The sequence below is a fragment of the Harpia harpyja genome, chromosome 4 (assembly GCF_026419915.1).
Source record: "Harpia harpyja isolate bHarHar1 chromosome 4, bHarHar1 primary haplotype, whole genome shotgun sequence".
Taxonomy (NCBI): domain Eukaryota; kingdom Metazoa; phylum Chordata; class Aves; order Accipitriformes; family Accipitridae; genus Harpia; species Harpia harpyja.
In genome coordinates, this window is record NC_068943.1 from 47,813,945 (window position 1) to 47,830,585 (window position 16,641).

General features: G+C 45.5%; 1 protein-coding gene across 3 annotated transcripts in view; it reads right to left on the reverse strand.

The window, feature by feature from the left end:
* SLC24A3 (solute carrier family 24 member 3) overlaps window positions 1-16,641 on the reverse strand; it is a 186,766-nt gene that overhangs the window by 38,390 nt on the left and 131,735 nt on the right. For all 3 annotated transcript variants that reach the window (XM_052783853.1, XM_052783852.1, XM_052783851.1), the window contains exon 6: window positions 14,868-14,971. In XM_052783853.1, the coding sequence (XP_052639813.1) occupies window positions 14,868-14,971 (104 nt within the window). The remainder of the gene's footprint in view (window positions 1-14,867; window positions 14,972-16,641) is intronic.

Below are 16,641 nucleotides of genomic sequence, written 5' to 3' on the forward strand. Positions count from 1 at the left end.
ACAGTGGGAACCTCCTCACACGCTACTCCTGGTTTGCAGGAGCTACCCTTGGAGCCAAAGGGTGGCTCTTAAAGCCTGGTGGGGTCCCCTCCAGATGGTGTTTTCCTGGCACTACTGTTCAGCAAATCCTTGACACAACTCCAAATCAGCCCTGTGATAATAGAATAGGATCTCATGTCAAAGCAAGATAAATGACTAACTGTTGGCCAATGTTACAGTAAGTAGTGAACTCGGGTAGAGATCGGGGACAGATTTTCAGGGAAATCAGACTGGCAGTAGTTTGTAGTTAATAGATGTCTTATGCATTTGGAATTATACAAAAATAAAAAGGGCTCTACCTCAGGTACTAGCTCTCATTCTGAAGAGGATGGGAAGATGAAATCCAGCAACACTTCAGTTCTTCATGGTTTGCAGAATTCAGTCCCCAGCAAAGCCCTGTTTTTTACCTCACAGTAACCAAACCCAGGCACTGCTGCAACCCACTGAAGAGAGAGGTCACAGCAGAGCCTATGAGCTGAAGTATCAGAGCCACAGCTGAAGAGAACTAGGAAGGGAGAAGCTTCAGAGCACATACATATTTTGCTATCCCATCCAGATGCAACACATGCATAGTTCCAGAATGTGGTAGTGATATGCTTAGTATTGTGTGGATTCCAGTCCCTCCTCTGTCCAAACATGACCCCGGTAACAACCAAATCAGCATTCATTTAAAGAGAGCCTGCTGGGCTCACACAGCCTACCACCAGTCCAGTGGGTCGAGAGTTTCAGGAAGAGAATTACCTACAGTCCACTGTGAAATCTTCACTTATTGATGGGTTTCATTGTCATTAACTGCACTGGTAATAACGGTGATATTAGTTGAGGTTTAATTTTACTTGCTCTCCAGGAATATAAATGGCAGATGTCTTAGCAATAAACATCATTATTGGATCTTAATGACCTTATGCAAATCCAACCAATCATCCTGAAGTCACAGCTGCTCAGTCAAGCCAAGCAGAAAATTAAAATATCTTCCATGAAATGACCGAGACACTTTCTCCACCAGGTACTTGGGAGAGAGGGAAATGACTTGATTGGACACAGCAAAACCTGCCTACAAGGACGGATCCTTGTATGCCACACATTTATGTTAAAGATAGAACTGTGCTTCATTTGCAAAATTAAAAGTTATGAGCAGTTTGTCATCTGTGTCAGTGCTGGGTAGAAATAAGAAGAAAATCTACTTCACCATGCTCAGGTAAAATTTAATAGGTTCCACTGCCTCTTATTTGGTTAAATATAGTGTAAGGTTCATTCAAATCTGAAAAGTCATAGCAGTTAAGGAGATATGTATGTGAACGAGACAGAAATAAAGGGATTCTTACAGTTCCTACAAATGGTGGCACTTAAAAATCATAGCACTTTTCTGGAATATGAATAAAACCTCTGGGGCAGTTCCTTGAAGCCCTTACATCGTTACAAAGACTGGCACCAACTAGCCAGGGCTGCTGTCCACCACAGAGATGGTGCCTCTCTCACACAGAGCTCTCCTGCAACAGAGCTTTGGCATCTTCCTGGGCACATACAAATCACAGAGGGTGAACACCAACAGTGCCCAACCTCCCTCACCAGATACGCCACCAAGCTTCCTCCAGTGCAAGCAGAGCACCATGATACACTATGGCTCACTCCTGGTCCCACTCCTTAGGCCTTGTGTGCATCTGTGTGCGGATATATGTGCAGCTGATGAGCTGCTCCCACATGTCGGATGATGGCAGGCAAGTGTCTGAGCCTTTGGAAACTGGTCCAAGCCTAGAGTCAGTGGTTGACCCTGAGGTCAGCTCACAGTTCCAGGGACAGCTTGCAAGCAGGCTGTGAGCCAGATGAATCACTAGGCTGGTGGCCATAGTGGACTGCTCTGGACAGTCCACACCTTGAGGGACCCTCTCCTTTCCCATGACCAATGCAGCCAGCTGAAACACCCCTCATAAGACAGTAGCTCAAACCACAAAAGTTAAAAAGACCCCTCAGATTTTGTGCTGCTCCGTCATCTGTCAATCTGTACGGAAAAGCAAGGAAAGCCAAATTCTTTCCGCTTGTCTTGACAGCAGCTTGGGAAATCCTGACTTCTGAGAAGCCGAATACCCCTGACTGCCTTTGGTGAATCTGTCAAGGGCCTCACTCTGTGGGACAGCCCTGACAGGGACTGATCTCTCAGGGCTTCTCAGTCTCCCTTGACAAGACACAGGCTCTGCCTTTTAACTTTGCTGTTATTATTTTAAGAATTCCTTGCTCAGCTCAGGTAATTACAAGGATCCTGCCACCTGCCTGTTCATCCTCACCGGTCATGGTATCAATGAAGCATCATATATTAATGTGAGAAAGTGACGCTGCCTTATTTGTATTCATCTCTATATTAAATCAGGCTGTAGATCCATCTATGACTTTCACCAGACTTCTGGTCACATCCTTCCACACTATTGGCTTTTTGGGGATACTCTTCCAATGCATTTCACACCTTCTCTGAGGTCATTTCATCTCAAACAAATCTGCCTCACCTGCTTAGTAAAATGTCCTACAAACTGGGGTCACAATCCTTCCTGTCACTGAAGAAGACAAATCCTGCCAGAAGGGACAGCAGTGTTTCTGCTGGCTCCAGAGGCAGCCCCTCAAGGATGCAGGCAGGGTGGAGGCAGGTACTCCCTGTCGCAAGGCAGCCCGCAGCACCTGGCAGTGTTCAGCTGCCAGGAAAAACAGCAAACAGAGTGCTAAAGGTGATGTCTGTAATTCAGAAGCTGCAGACTTTGTGCTGTTTGAAAGGTCGTGACCAAACAGAAGGTGGGAAATAGCAACTGCATGTTTAATATTCTGCACCCACTTTCTCTCACTGTTAAGGGTATCAGTCCTATAGCAATTGTAATGAAGATATAAGGCAGGAAGGAATTTCTTAAGATAATTACTGCCGTCTTCCAGCAGTGTTTACAAAGAGAGGAGCTACCTGACCATCGGGACCTCCAAGTTAATTTTCACAAAACTTCCCTTGTTTTAGGTATTATTACATCCTACCTGCAATGAACAAATCAGTCACTTGGAAGCTAATAATCATTAGCTGCAAATCAAATACAGCAGAGATCACAGGGTATACTTTTCCCCCTTGCTGCTCCCCCAGTGATCATCTGCCAGACTCAGACATGAACCTGTGAGTCAATCATGCTTATTCCCACATTACGGTCCCTGGAGGGAACAGAAACATCGGTGAGAGCAAGGTCCAAACACCTCTGGATATTTCGCGAGGAGCTTGGGTTAGAGAGCTGCAGAGGTATGAGAAACCACAGAAAAGGGACAGTTCTCCACGGTGGCTGGAGCAGCCTCCTGCTCCAGCTGGGACAGCCCCACTGCACAGGTGAAGGATAGGCGAGACTGGCTGCCAAACTGCCAGGCAAATGCAGAAGGGATTATCTCATGACAGCACAGCGGGGTCCCTGATACCATGTCACCTCCTAGCATGCTGAACCACTCTGCAACCGCTGAAATTTTAGACAGATTCCTGCATGAAAAGCCACTGCTGCCTGTGCAGCCTTCCTGGAAAGCCACCAGGCAGTCAACATCAGCCGAAGGCTCCTGTGCTGGGACTAACAGCACAGTAGGATGTCCTGGACCAAATGCTAGGGAGCAGACGGAGATGCTGCCTTCTGTACCCCATGGTGATGTCTCCCTGCTGTCAACATACTGGGGTCACAGCTGTCCCAACATCCCGGGACACTACGAGTATCCAGCTCAGTCCCCTGACCATAATCTTTACTGAGTACCTCCTGACAAAGACACCAGGGTCCTGCAATGTAGCATTCGGGCTTGCTTAGGGCTTTGACCAAGACTAAACACCCCTCCTGACTGAAGTGAAACATAAAATATGAGCACAGGTCAGGCTAAAAAAAATCCAGGCCTTAAAATATGCCTCTCTAAGCCAGTAACTGCTGAGCAGCTCTGATCTAATGGACTCACTGGGACAAAGGCTTCCTTCCAATTACCAGCCCCCTAATTTTACTGCTGGTTAGCCATTCTCTGCAGAGTTCAACCATCACTCCGGCTCCCAGTTCATACACTGCAGACGAACTCAATTTATTCTCATTATTTCCCCAAGAATATTTGCTTTTCTAAGCAGCTCTTGATATTTTCATTAGTGCGGCAGCAATCTGTCTCTGTGACATTCTCAGAATGGAAACAGTGGACACTCTCCAAACCTCAGGACAAAGCCAAAAATATTTCCCTGCTCAATTGGTAGTCATAATCGTCCATGAGTTATTCAGATCAGCCTGCCTTTTTAGCTCAGATTCCCACAGAGCCAAGGCAGCAGGACCCTGAAGACCTGCATTTGCAGATGTCTCCTGGACTGCAGGCGATGCTGTGCAGGATTTGCAGCAGAATTCAACAGCTGTAGACATGGTACAGGAAGGTGTCCACAGGGTAAACATTTCCCAGTCTCCTCAGACTGGCCAGTCCTTGTCAGACATAACTTTTTATGATTTCCCTTGCTTTTACACTACAAATGGTTTAAGAAAAAAATCCTACCAATGGTTAAGTCCACACTATTGATCTGTGTGTGAATTTTGACAGAGAAAACTTGACCTCAAACAGTGAAGGTGTTTAGTGGTGATTAGGAACTAGACTCGTTTTGATGCTGATAGGAATCCATTTTCAACTCTTCTGATTGCCTCCCCTATTTGTATCCTAGTATTGAATGTAATTCTGTGAAGAAGGTTTTGAAATGCTAATACAAAAAAAATCACAGCAACTTCTATGACGGCCAGACCAGTCCTGGATCATTCGCCATCCAGACAGCAATCCTGGCACCCGATCCGCCCATTGCACCAGTCCCCATCACATCTTCCTGAAGCAAAAGACGGTCTTCTGTGAGTACCATCAAGTTGTCCCTGGGCCTGAGAGGAGCTTCCAATAAACACCTCACCAATGCTAAACCCTTCGTGCGCCCACACAGCCCATAAATCACTCATTACGTGTTAAGCAGCTGCCTTGCTGCTCCACCACAGCATCCTTGTGCTTTCCCATCTGCCTGCTCGGTCTGTCCTCTTGTCTCCTGTTGTACACTCTGATCACCAGTTTCCAGACTCAACAGCTATGTTCTAGCTCTGTATTTGCATAACACACAGTACTGTGGAGTTTTGATCCACAACTGAGACTACTAGGTGCTATCACAACAGCAACAAGGACCTTAAGAGGAGGAAAAAAAAATAATCATCAGTAGGTCCAATCTCACTGACCTCACTGTGTGGCTTCTGGTTCAACTTAGATGCTGATGCCAGGCCCCTGACACCACAAAATCTAGGCTTGCATGCCCTACCAGACAGAAGTGATGCAAGCAGCCCTGCTTCAAGCTAAGCATTTATTTGTCACTTTGCTAAACTGGCACCCAGTGCAGGAATAGTGATTTCATGCATGCTGCTGGCCTAGTTCTGGGAAATAAAGTTACTCTGGGAATGACAAAATGCTTGTAGAGCTGGTCAGACCTCTCCAAAAGGAGACCAAAAGGGTTATGGTGTAACAGGTACCTCTGACAGAGCTTATTCACCACACACAGGTTGATGCTATGTAGCAGCATTGTGGAGACAAAGCATGACGCTCACAGAGAACAGGACAAAGTTACCTTTAGTGTTTTCGGGTTAACAAACAGACTGCACGGTTAACACAAACCATGTTTGCTCACACAATGGCTACAAATTTGCTTAACTCCACAAGTCCCCAGTTCCCAAGAAAACACCGCTTGGGTTAAAGGGGGAGCTGGAAAGGAATCTGATTTGCTTTATCACTCAGAGTTGCTCTGTTGTCTGCCAGTGCCAAACATCCCAGCAGGAAAACACCAGAGAAAAGGAGCACTCTGCTGCTTTTACATTGGGTGAACATCCTCCACGATTGCTCTGATAAAACACAAAGAAGAATGCAAGAGGCAGAGGAGCCCGTTCAGCTCCCTGCCCAGACAGCAGCAGGGAAGAGAGCCAAGGCAGCAGGTAACTTCTGCTGCTGGCCGTGCAGCTGCGAGCATCCTCTTTATTCTGGGGGTGTGCAAGGACTAGGGCATACAGAAAGGCTGCAGCCATTCAGCCTTTAGGACCCTTGGGCAGCATCTCTATACTAACTGATGCCTCTCTGTCCTGCAACTCCATTGACATCTTTCTGCCCTGTCTGCAATCTAAACTGCTTACTGACTGCCTGACTTTCTGCAGGACAGTGGGAACGATGCTGCCAGCATCCTCTCTCTGTTCTTCTGATACTTGGGGTTTCATGTACACATGGCCATGCCAGCAGCTCTATGTTTCCATCAGGACCACAGCCTTGACTTCTACAACAATTTCTGTCTTCAGTGGAAGTCTCAGTGCTGGATCCCTGTCTGGCTTTTTACTCTGTCCCTTTCTTGCTTTCAAGTCTGCAACGCAGTTCTATCAGTAAAAAAGCAGGCCCACAGTCACTATAAAATGTTGCCAGCACAAAAAACATTGTGCCCTGGACTACAAGAGCAGTGTACAGTCCCAACAGTTGGCATTAAGTTCTCCTTAAACTACTCCTCCACAGTTTTACATGTTTTCCACTGATGGTCACACACCAACGAAGAAAAAAAGTCAATATTCCACCTCTCCCCTCCCAAAACTCCTCCACAATCCAGGAGAAGAAAAAAAAAAAGCTCATGAATGCAATCATAAAGCCAAAGGTCAGTAACGACTCCAGTCTGAATTACTTGTTGTCAGTGAAATTAAAGCTTAAAAGATTAAGACGCATGCAAGCTAACTGTATGACAGAACTAGGTTAAAAATAGATTACAAAAGTCCCAGTCTCTTCAATAAACAATGTTCTACCTGGTTATTAAATCTCTGTTCAGTTTCCTTCTCTCAGCTCTTCACTATTCGCAATACCTATTACTTAGGTATATTTTCACGCTGAGATAAAACTGAATGCACGTCAGCTGATGATTCTGAGAGGCATCCTTAGCTTACACAAGGGTTTACCACGACTTGGACAGAGATGAGCCTTCTGAATTTAGTTTATTTCCTCAGGTAAAAGAATACCACTGGAGCAGAAGGCGGCAGGTCAGACAGTCAAGGTAGTCCTTTTTTACTCCAGTATATTGAGGAATGACACCTGGCCACCAACTAGACCCCTTGACAGAAGAAATAACTGGAAGAACCTCTAAAAATACAAGAACGTCTCTGGCACAACCCAGCATTCATTGTCCACTGCTCCACCCAGAGCAGCCTGTCTTGTTCTGGAGAAAGGTGAAACAGAGAAACTAGAACTCAAGAGAAAAACACAGCAGTTAAATGGTTATTAACAAATCAAGCTATGCAGATTAAAAATTACTGTCTAATGCTGGAGTGACTTGCAACTCATGGTTATACTGCTTTCACTTAAGCACTTTTCACTAACCTCTTCTCATCCTTCATCCTCTTCTGCAACGCCGCAAAAGGCTGCAGTTTAGGGCTGCATGAGGACAGAGGAGGACTGGATGACATGCAGGGGAAAGCAGCAGAGCTGCAAAAAAGAAAAGAATCTGGATGGGGCAATTTTCAAAACTGAACAAACTCTGCTTGTGCTGGCTTGTGAATGAGAGCTGAATTAAGCAAGCATTGACTGCTTCCAAGAATCCCACATCCTTGCCACCAAGGATGACAAGAGGGCAGTGGGAGGAGCGAAGAATTTGTGAAGCACAAACATGAGAGTGAGAGAAGGCACAACAGAGCGACTGAGGCTTGGAGGGGACCCTGGGCTAAGGTCAATCTCGCCATACACAGTTGGTTTGCTACCATGTAAAAAGCCTAATACGATCCATCACAATGCAGACAGCAGACTCCATGCCTGTACCTTTTCCCTGCTACCTAGCATGCATCCCCGTAAAACGTTGCTGAACTTCTGTTTGAAGGGCTGCATCTGCTAACGTTTCATCTCTTGCAGCATTCTCTTTACTTTCTCGTACTCTCTCTTTGCCAGTAGAAAGCAAAGCAAACACAGCAGCTAAATAAATGATGTTTGCGTTATGTGACTTAGCTGTACAATTGAAAGAATATGCATTAGTGCCACGGGTGTACGGACAGCTGAGGAAACAGCTACAGACACATCCAAACTGTACTACATCAGCGTTTGGGGAACGACGACAATTCTTAATATATTTGCATATATTAAAACCAACTACAGCTTAAAAAATGCACCCACTGCATAGCTGAAATAAGGCAAATCTTCCTCGGTGTGTGTGTGCGTGTAAGACATCAGCAGAATATTGCAAGAGGATGCAAGAAGAAAGAAGCTTCTAAGGCTCACTGCCACAGCCAAGTGGGCTGCACTCAGCCATTCACAAAGGTAAGCTTTATCTATCTCTCTAAATATGCCTTGGTCAGAGATTTCAAAATGCATCAGAGGTTGAGTTCTTCAGCTTCCAGAGGCCCCATTTAAGATATTTTAAAAAGAGATCTGATTTTCAGAGTGTGGATGCTAGTTTAGAAAATCCAGCCTTTACAGGTGGTTTTGGTTTGGCCATCAAAAACACAGGCAGCCTGCAACGAATGTCACTTTTTGAAAATTGGTCCTCCTAGGCCAAGGATAAAGACCTCGGGTGATTTCGTTGCTCATATCAGTGAGAAGTGACAGAAATAAAAAAAAAAAAAATCCCTCCAGTCCAGAATCCTCACTGGTGATCCTCAAAGTGTCATCAACACTAATTGGAAGAGAAAATCAAGTCACTTTCAGGCTACTGACACACACATTTCTACTTTTCAGTAACAAACCATGGCACAAATATTCCTTATACAATCTAGAACCACCTTGGTTTTGAAATTAGTAAGAAGCCCACCAACTCTTAAGGGTCTGATGGGTAGAGGTGTCTCTGACTTATACTGGATTTGAAACTTTTTCAAATTTTCCGCACTGTTTAAAAACAAACAAGGGAGACATGGGGTTTATATTACTTAACACTAACAGAAATGTCTTTATGGTTCTTTAAAGCAATTTTGCTTGCTTGCATTTGTTAATCCTTCCCTAGAGATTGTAACACGCACAACTTCAACTCTGGGCTGGCGCACGACAGCCACATGGTTAATCTCCCCAGTCTGTTGACATTATTCAAACCAATCCATTTTCCAGCCCAACTTTGTCCTTTCTGGCTGGGCCACAAAGAAAAAAAAGAGCACAAGGATATATTAAAGCTGATTTTCATCTACATCAATTGGATTTCAGCATGAGAGCAGCTCTTCAGGAGCATTACAACACTACCACAGTTATTTGGAAACCCTGAAGCGAAGTGTAACAGCGGACGGTATAAACAAGTTGTGTGGCTTCTGGACACCCATCCTGCAAGCAGCTCAGTCTGCAGAAATGAGTTGGCTGCAATTGCTTGCAGGACTGGGGCTCTAGCTACCAAGGTGATAAATTCCTTAAAATTTCAAAATTAAATACATAAATAAAGAAACGAAGTGGAAGCTTTTCTAATTACTGCCTTGCTTGAGGGCTTCTGGCAGCCTGCTCCCAAGCTACTTCAGACTGACTGCTAAGCATTAAGCACTTTTCCCCTTCACACAGCACCAGCTCCCAGCAGCATCTTCCCACGTGAGCCAGGGCAAGAGACAAGCAGGGCTCAGCTGCGGACCAGTGAAACCTGGGTGGGTGCCTGCAGCCAGGGTGGCCAAGATCTCCATGGCTCTTGATACCAATTTCCAGCTCGCTCTGAGCATGGATGGGGAAGCCTCCTACGCCAACGGCAGAGGTGACAACCACCGTAGGAGTGTGTCAAATCAAGATGCAGCGTAGCCTGAGACCTACTAGGCGTGCAGTGTAAGGAGAGCACGTGGGCACAGTGGGGCTTCCCGATTTAGACTTGCCGTGCTGGGTAAGGGAGCTGTGCTACAGGCCTTTTAATGACTTCAGAGATGTGTCCAGAAGGAAGCCTCTCATTGTGGCTGCGTCTCTGCTGGGATTACAAAGCAGGGGTGGTGGAGTTCTCCACCTGCGGGCAGAGTAAGGGCAGATGTGTCACAAGCAGTCCAGCGTGAACTGCCCGGGGGGTACACCAAGTCTGCAGCTGGCGGAGGAGATGAAAACAGTGGAAAATGCAATTGCCCTGGCTCTAGAGCAGGCTCCTGTACCTCCAAAGGTGCCTCCCTGGCATGGATAAAGTTAGCCAGGAGTCATCAGGTCGAGACGCCAGAGAGCAGAGGAGCAGGGAGAGCAGAAGGGATCTAGACCACTGTGGGACTGGGGGAAAGTTGAATGCTTGAGAGAAAGCTACGGGGTGGATCTGTGATCTGGGGGGAAAATCTGTCTGGAGAAAGCTTTTCCCTCAAGCCCCATGAAATATGGGGCAGGGGGGAGAGACAGATCGAATGGAAAGAAACCTGGAGCATCTGGGTGCTTAGAAGGAACATCATCATGCTAGCAAAAGCAAGCACTAAATGTTAGGAGGTGAAGCAGTTAAGTCACTTGCTTAATTCAAGTCAAGAACAGTCCTAGGGATGAAGCCAGGGCTCGTGACAACCGAGGTGTTTTGTGTGTCCCCTTGCAGAAGGTGGAACCTTCTGAGCTGGGACCTAGGAGAAGCGGCTGATATGGCTAAAGCAGCTGAATGCTCCCAGGGAGAGCTGCGCTGTATGGACGTTGAGATGGCCACTTAAACCAAGGTCAGCCCAGCAAGGAAACCCTTGTGTAATACTGAGGTGGAGCAGCAGGAGCAGTGGGAGCAGCATCTGGAGCCAGAAGGAGCTGCCCTCTGAACACAGAACATGACACAGGTTGCTGTATGTTCAGGGGAAAAACAGGCCCGTGCCAGCTCTAATTGGCACCTAAAATGACAAGTTATTCTTTTGTATTTAATCTCTCTGTGCTTCGTTTCTCCATCTTTAAAACATCCCTTCATCTCACAGAGGTTTGGAGAAGATTAATTATTTGTTCATCAGCTGCTCAGATACAATAGCAATGAGATCGGCAGAAGTTCAAGAGGAAATTAATAATTCTGCCTCTGGAACAGGACTTGAATAGAGCCTGGTAAATAAGGCAAAAGGGCACACACTGAACAATGAAGGGAAAACAAAATAATGAATAGCTGCTCATTAAGTGAGCAGGAGGCAGGGACCCTGTGGAGAAACCAGCATGGGATCCTGTAATTAAAGACTGTATAATAATGCATACACACCAGGGGGGCAAATTAAGGTTGCACAAGGAAGCTTAGCGCTGCTATTTTCTAACTTTTCAGTGTTTGACTTTCAACCCTAACAATGCTCTTTTAGCGCACTTTTTAGGTGTGTAGTGTCACATAAAGGTGCGGGCATCATACTTTCCTTCTCCAGTTCCAGCAGTGGGATGTCTATTCTGATTTATTCTGAGAAGTGTGCACTTACTAACTATTAAAGGCTTAGAAAAATAATCAATTAGAGTTGGTGTTCAAGTCAATGCATACCAGCTTCTTGGGGCTGTGGGTTTGCTTCTTTTTTCAAACAAGGTGCATGTAGCCAAACCCAGTATTTTCTTAAGCCAAAGAATAATACATCCAACATAGCACATACATACTACAACCTAATTTAAAAATAAAACATATCCTGGAGAGAGCTGGCCAGTATTTTTTAATTCAACCTTTTACCAGTCAAAAAAAACCAAACAAAAAAAGGCTTTCTTATGATACCAAACAGTTCTGCAAAAATAAAGAGGCCTTATGGAAATGCTGCAGAACTCCCCTGCAGGTTTTAGTTCTGGGTTTCCCAACCCGCAGGCAATACAGCACTCCCAAGCACTCGTGCCACCTGGCAGCTGCCCCACAGTCTCCAGCACAGAGACATTTCCTCCCCCAGCTCTGAGCTGAGCACCCCAGGAGAGGACGAAGCAGCCCTGCCACAGAGTTACGGCTTACTGAGCACTGCTGCCCGTGCTGCTCTCCGTCCACCTCCTGGACTGCCGGTATCTCCGAGCAACACAGCATCCGAACAGCAGCTTGTGCTGTCAGGTACTGACCAGCTAGCGGGATCCCAACTTGCTACCTTCCACAACTGCAGCTGCAAATCGCCCTCATCAATGCATAAAAGCTCCCACTGAACACTGCTGCTACTGCTGGCAGGTGCTGCAGGAAAGCAATGGTGAGGTTACGTCTGCCCCCTCCACAATTCCCCTTGTGGAAATCAGCAGTGTGATTGTCTTGAAATTGTCCCTCCCCTGCCAGAGGCATCCCACATGTAAGACAGAGGGGGAACAGAGCATCAATCCTTCTTGTCCACCCTGGCAATTTGCAGCAGCCACTTCCCAACACCAGAGCATTTAATGATGTGTTTTGATGAACACGAAGGCCACATGAGCATCACCAGGTTGAAACTGCCACAGGTGTGGACTTAATTATCTGCTTCTCTCCTGCCATCTGACAAACCCAAAAGCCTTCCAGCCTCGAACCGAGATGCCTGAACATCGCTTTCCAGGGCTGGAGTCCCAGAAAACAGGTCTGTGTCCTGAGCAGCCTCAGGGGAGGCTCACAAGACAACAAAGTTTGGCTTGTAAATCCCTGCCCATTGACTCACTGGTCTCATCTGAAAATCAGAGGACTCCAGCTGCTGACTCCGCAGGTCTGAGCTCAGAAGAGGAAAATCCTGCTCTAACTGAGCTGGACCACAGCAAGCAGCTTGGACCAACGGCCTGCCTCCAGGCTCACCCAGCCCATTACAAGGCAACTCAAAACTGAGATCCAGGTCCCCAGCAGAATTAAAACCCAACCGCCAACCAAATTTAGCACCTATGTTAGTGCATCTATAGAGACATTATTGCTAATAAAACCAAATTCCTATTAATAGAAGCACAAAACAAAAAGATGAATCACATCAGTAAAAGTGAATGACTTTTTGGTGAAGGGCTGGGAGTGGGAAAAAATGAAAAGCACAAATCAAAGCAGAGTTTTATCTAGAATTTTGGAACGATTTAAACTGAGGTTTCTTATTTGCTCATTTAAATCATGATTCCACGCAGTGATGTCAATCATTCCAATTCTCATCCAGACTGTGGGTTAAACTGCAGCAGAGGTTAAGTGACTTGATGAAACCACATGCAAATCACTAGCAGAGTCAGGGAAAACAAAGTTGGGACAAATCAGTAAAAATCTCAATTCTTGGCTTGAAAGAGACTCGCAGACCACGCTTAGGATGACTTACAGCAGACAATCCCCCCTTTGAACTTCTGAAAGCTACCACACCCGGAAGGCCGAAGGCATTTACAAGAGCATTTCAGCTGTGTTATAGCCTTCAGAAACAAACATCTCCTACTTGTAAATGGTCTCCTGAGAAGACTGACATTCTCCGTCAACCCCCAAACTCTAGCAAGCCTTCTCCACTGAAAGCTGTGATTTGTACCTAATTTTTTTAGCAGGTTTGATGCATGCAATCAATACCACGGAGAGTAAAAATCAGAAGAATTAGCTCCTTTGCCACTGTGTTAAACAGTTAATTGTCTTAATATACTTGAAAAAAGCAACCTGAGCAAAAAGTGCTACTGATTACAGGAGAACACCTCTGGGGAACACAGCTGCATGCCCTGGGAAAGCTTTGGTCATTACAAATCGGCCTGAATCAGTTGGGCTTTCATAGTAAGAGTTACAGTAGAACCACTAACATGTTGAGCATGTGTAGCTTCCAGCTGCATGTTCCCATGCAAATCAAGGGAGCTTACGTGGCTAAAATTACCACTGTGGGCTTTTCCTGAAGCTTCCCCATAGTGAAAATGTTCATCTTCATCCTGAAAAAGTTCACTCCTAACGCAAATAAAATTGGATTACAGACTTTCCCAGGAAAGCCCAATCTCTCTGCATGCTTTCTCATACTGACCAAGTTATACAGGCCCCTTCTCTTACGTTCTTCTTCTGGAGCTAGTTATCCTATTGCCCTATTGATGTTATCCTGCTTCTCCTCTTCACAAATAAAGTCTGCACAGTAACATTTCAAAGAACATTTTATGAGACTGTAAAAATACTGGCCATGTTGGCAAGTGTTAAGGTGAATGCAGATTCAGATATTTAATTATACAGTCAATCATGTCTGCAATTCAGACAGCAGCTCAGATCTCACAACTTAATTACTTTAATTTCAGATGAATAGCTTGTGTTGTCATAAGCAGTTTGACATGCTGGAAAACAGTCAGAAATCATACTAGGAACGGACAGCCTTATTGCTAGTGAGGAAAAAACTTGGGGCATCCTTGTAAGTATTCAAAACCTGGCTGGACAAGGCCCTGATCCAACTTCAAAATCAGCCCTGCTTTGAGTTGGGGGGGTCAGGGTGGTGAGGGCTTTGGATCAGAGACCTCCAGAGGTCCCTTTCCACATAAACCATTCTGTGATTCTGGATATAAATAATGAGATAAACTACTAGCAAAGACTGTATCTTTCTCATACAACTTCATAAGTCATGCCGGTCACCAACAACGTTGTGCCAGCTCAGCACATATATCTGAAACCACCTTGCACAAAGGCAGCATCTTTTGTGATGCTCCAGAAGTGTCACTGTTCCTTCAGAGGCATCTTGTCTGGCTCACCGATGTGCATTTTTACCAGCCAGAGGCACAGACATCCTGGCTCCTCTGGTCTAAAGAACCAGATACAAACGTCACCACGCATTCTTCAATAGATACCAAGAGGAGGTGTTAAATAACTAACTTGTATTCTCTTGACCACACATGTATCTTGGACAGCTTGAGTTGACATTTGCTGTTCTACTTTTCATTTCAAAAATGCAAGAGGAATAGCATAGGGCCCTATTAAAAAGAACAAAGCCAGAGAAATCTGTGGCAAGGTTGTGAACCTGGCAGCTGATTTCACAGTACAGCCAAGGCACAGGATGAAGCAAGAACTGTTAGGAATCATTAAATGCTCTTACCTGTCCTGCAAAAAGCCCACACACGCCAATAATACAGAGAATGTTAAATACAGCCGAGCCTACGATGGTTCCAACGCCTACGTCTCCTTTTGTGATAAAAACACCTGAAAAACAAGTTCAAGGCAAGCTGTGTAAATTAGAAAGAGCAGAATTTTTCCACAAAAAATTGCAGACCTCACGCCCCATTAATGAATCTAAAGACATGTACCCGTTCTGCCACTTTTTCTCATACTTAATAGGGCAACTTGCAGAGAAAGGTACTAGGGTGAATAAAGATGGCAGAACTTGCTTTCTGAGGGGACCTCGATAGATTGTCTAATGAAAACCAAATACCTTAGACATGTCTAAGTCACCAACCTCCTGGTCTTGCGATCCGACATTATGGCAATACACATGATAAAAGACAGTAAGCTCTGTGGGAGCAGCTGGTCGGACACAAATCTGCAGGAAACTATCTCCCATAACACATCCCCTCACTGGTACTCTGCTCTTCTGCGTATCTCCATCCCTACCAGCTTCAACAGGCAAGTAGAAGCTTGAGCTGGAGCTGAGTCAGAGCTGCCTGGCCACTAGCTGCTTCCAAGCTGAATGATGCCTCTCAGGATGAGTTATGGGGCTACGTTACAAGCTCCTTTCAGAGCTCTTCTGTCAAATTTGGTTAAAATTGGTCAATGAGGTTAATGGTGAGGGAGACGAACTGACAGATACATGCATCATGGTACTGCACAAAATTCTTTCCTTAGGAAGTGAGCCTAAAAATAACACTCCATCTCCTGCTAGCTGTCAGTCTGTTTAAATTCACCGCTTGCTTTTAAGGCTCCAACAGTACTTATCCAGCCAGTGTAGTTCAGGTATTTTTTTTCCACTTTATCCTTTTCTCAGAAACATGTTACACAGAAGCAGTCACCCGCCAAGTGACACTCAGTATCTGGTGGATTATATCACAGCAAGATAATGATCTGACCGTTAGGGCTTCTCTAAGCTGCCTGAAGGAATCTGGTTCTATTTTCACCCTGCTACTGCACTATACTTAACTGGAATACAACCCCAGCTTGGTCCAATTTAAGTTCCTACATTTTAAGGCTTTGCTTGTGTAATCAGACCTCTCTGCAGAGTATGCAGCTTTGCGTGAATTAATTTGTGCTCTGCATCTGATAGCTGTGACTGAAATAGAAGTATCTTCTAGAGAAAGTATCTAAGCTGAGAATAATTCTCCTCAGTGATGGAGAGCCCACCTTAACCTCCCAAGCACTGCTCTGATGATCACCTACCAATAGAGATGCGGATGAGTAAAACTGCAAGAACAATTTCCTCTTGCGTCAGGTAGCATACGTACAGCATCATTTTATAACAGCTGACTGCAGTCCCCTCTTAGCTCAAGGCTATTGAAGGACTACATGAGTTTTCTGGGTTTTGCACGCTTAAGGACTGCTGAACCCTTGATCACACTTCCCATAAGCAGACAGTTGCTTTGGTAGCGTGATGCTCTAACCAACTTGTTGCTGTGAGAAAGCATTTCAAACCCTCTTCTCCTCCCCACTCTGGCTTTCCCAGAGGGAAGTGGTGTTAGAAGACTAACCAGAGTGGAGGTGATGGCAGAGAACCTGCAGCTGAGGACACAAAGAGTTCATCTGGGTACCAAACCAGGAGGCTGGAGGTGCATCATTTCACGCTACGTCCTGGAGACGGTGTGGCAGATAGTGTAGGAGGGCGGACAGGAGAGGAGAAGGCTGCACATGCAGAGCTCAGCGCTGTGCAGTTTGGCTGTGCTACA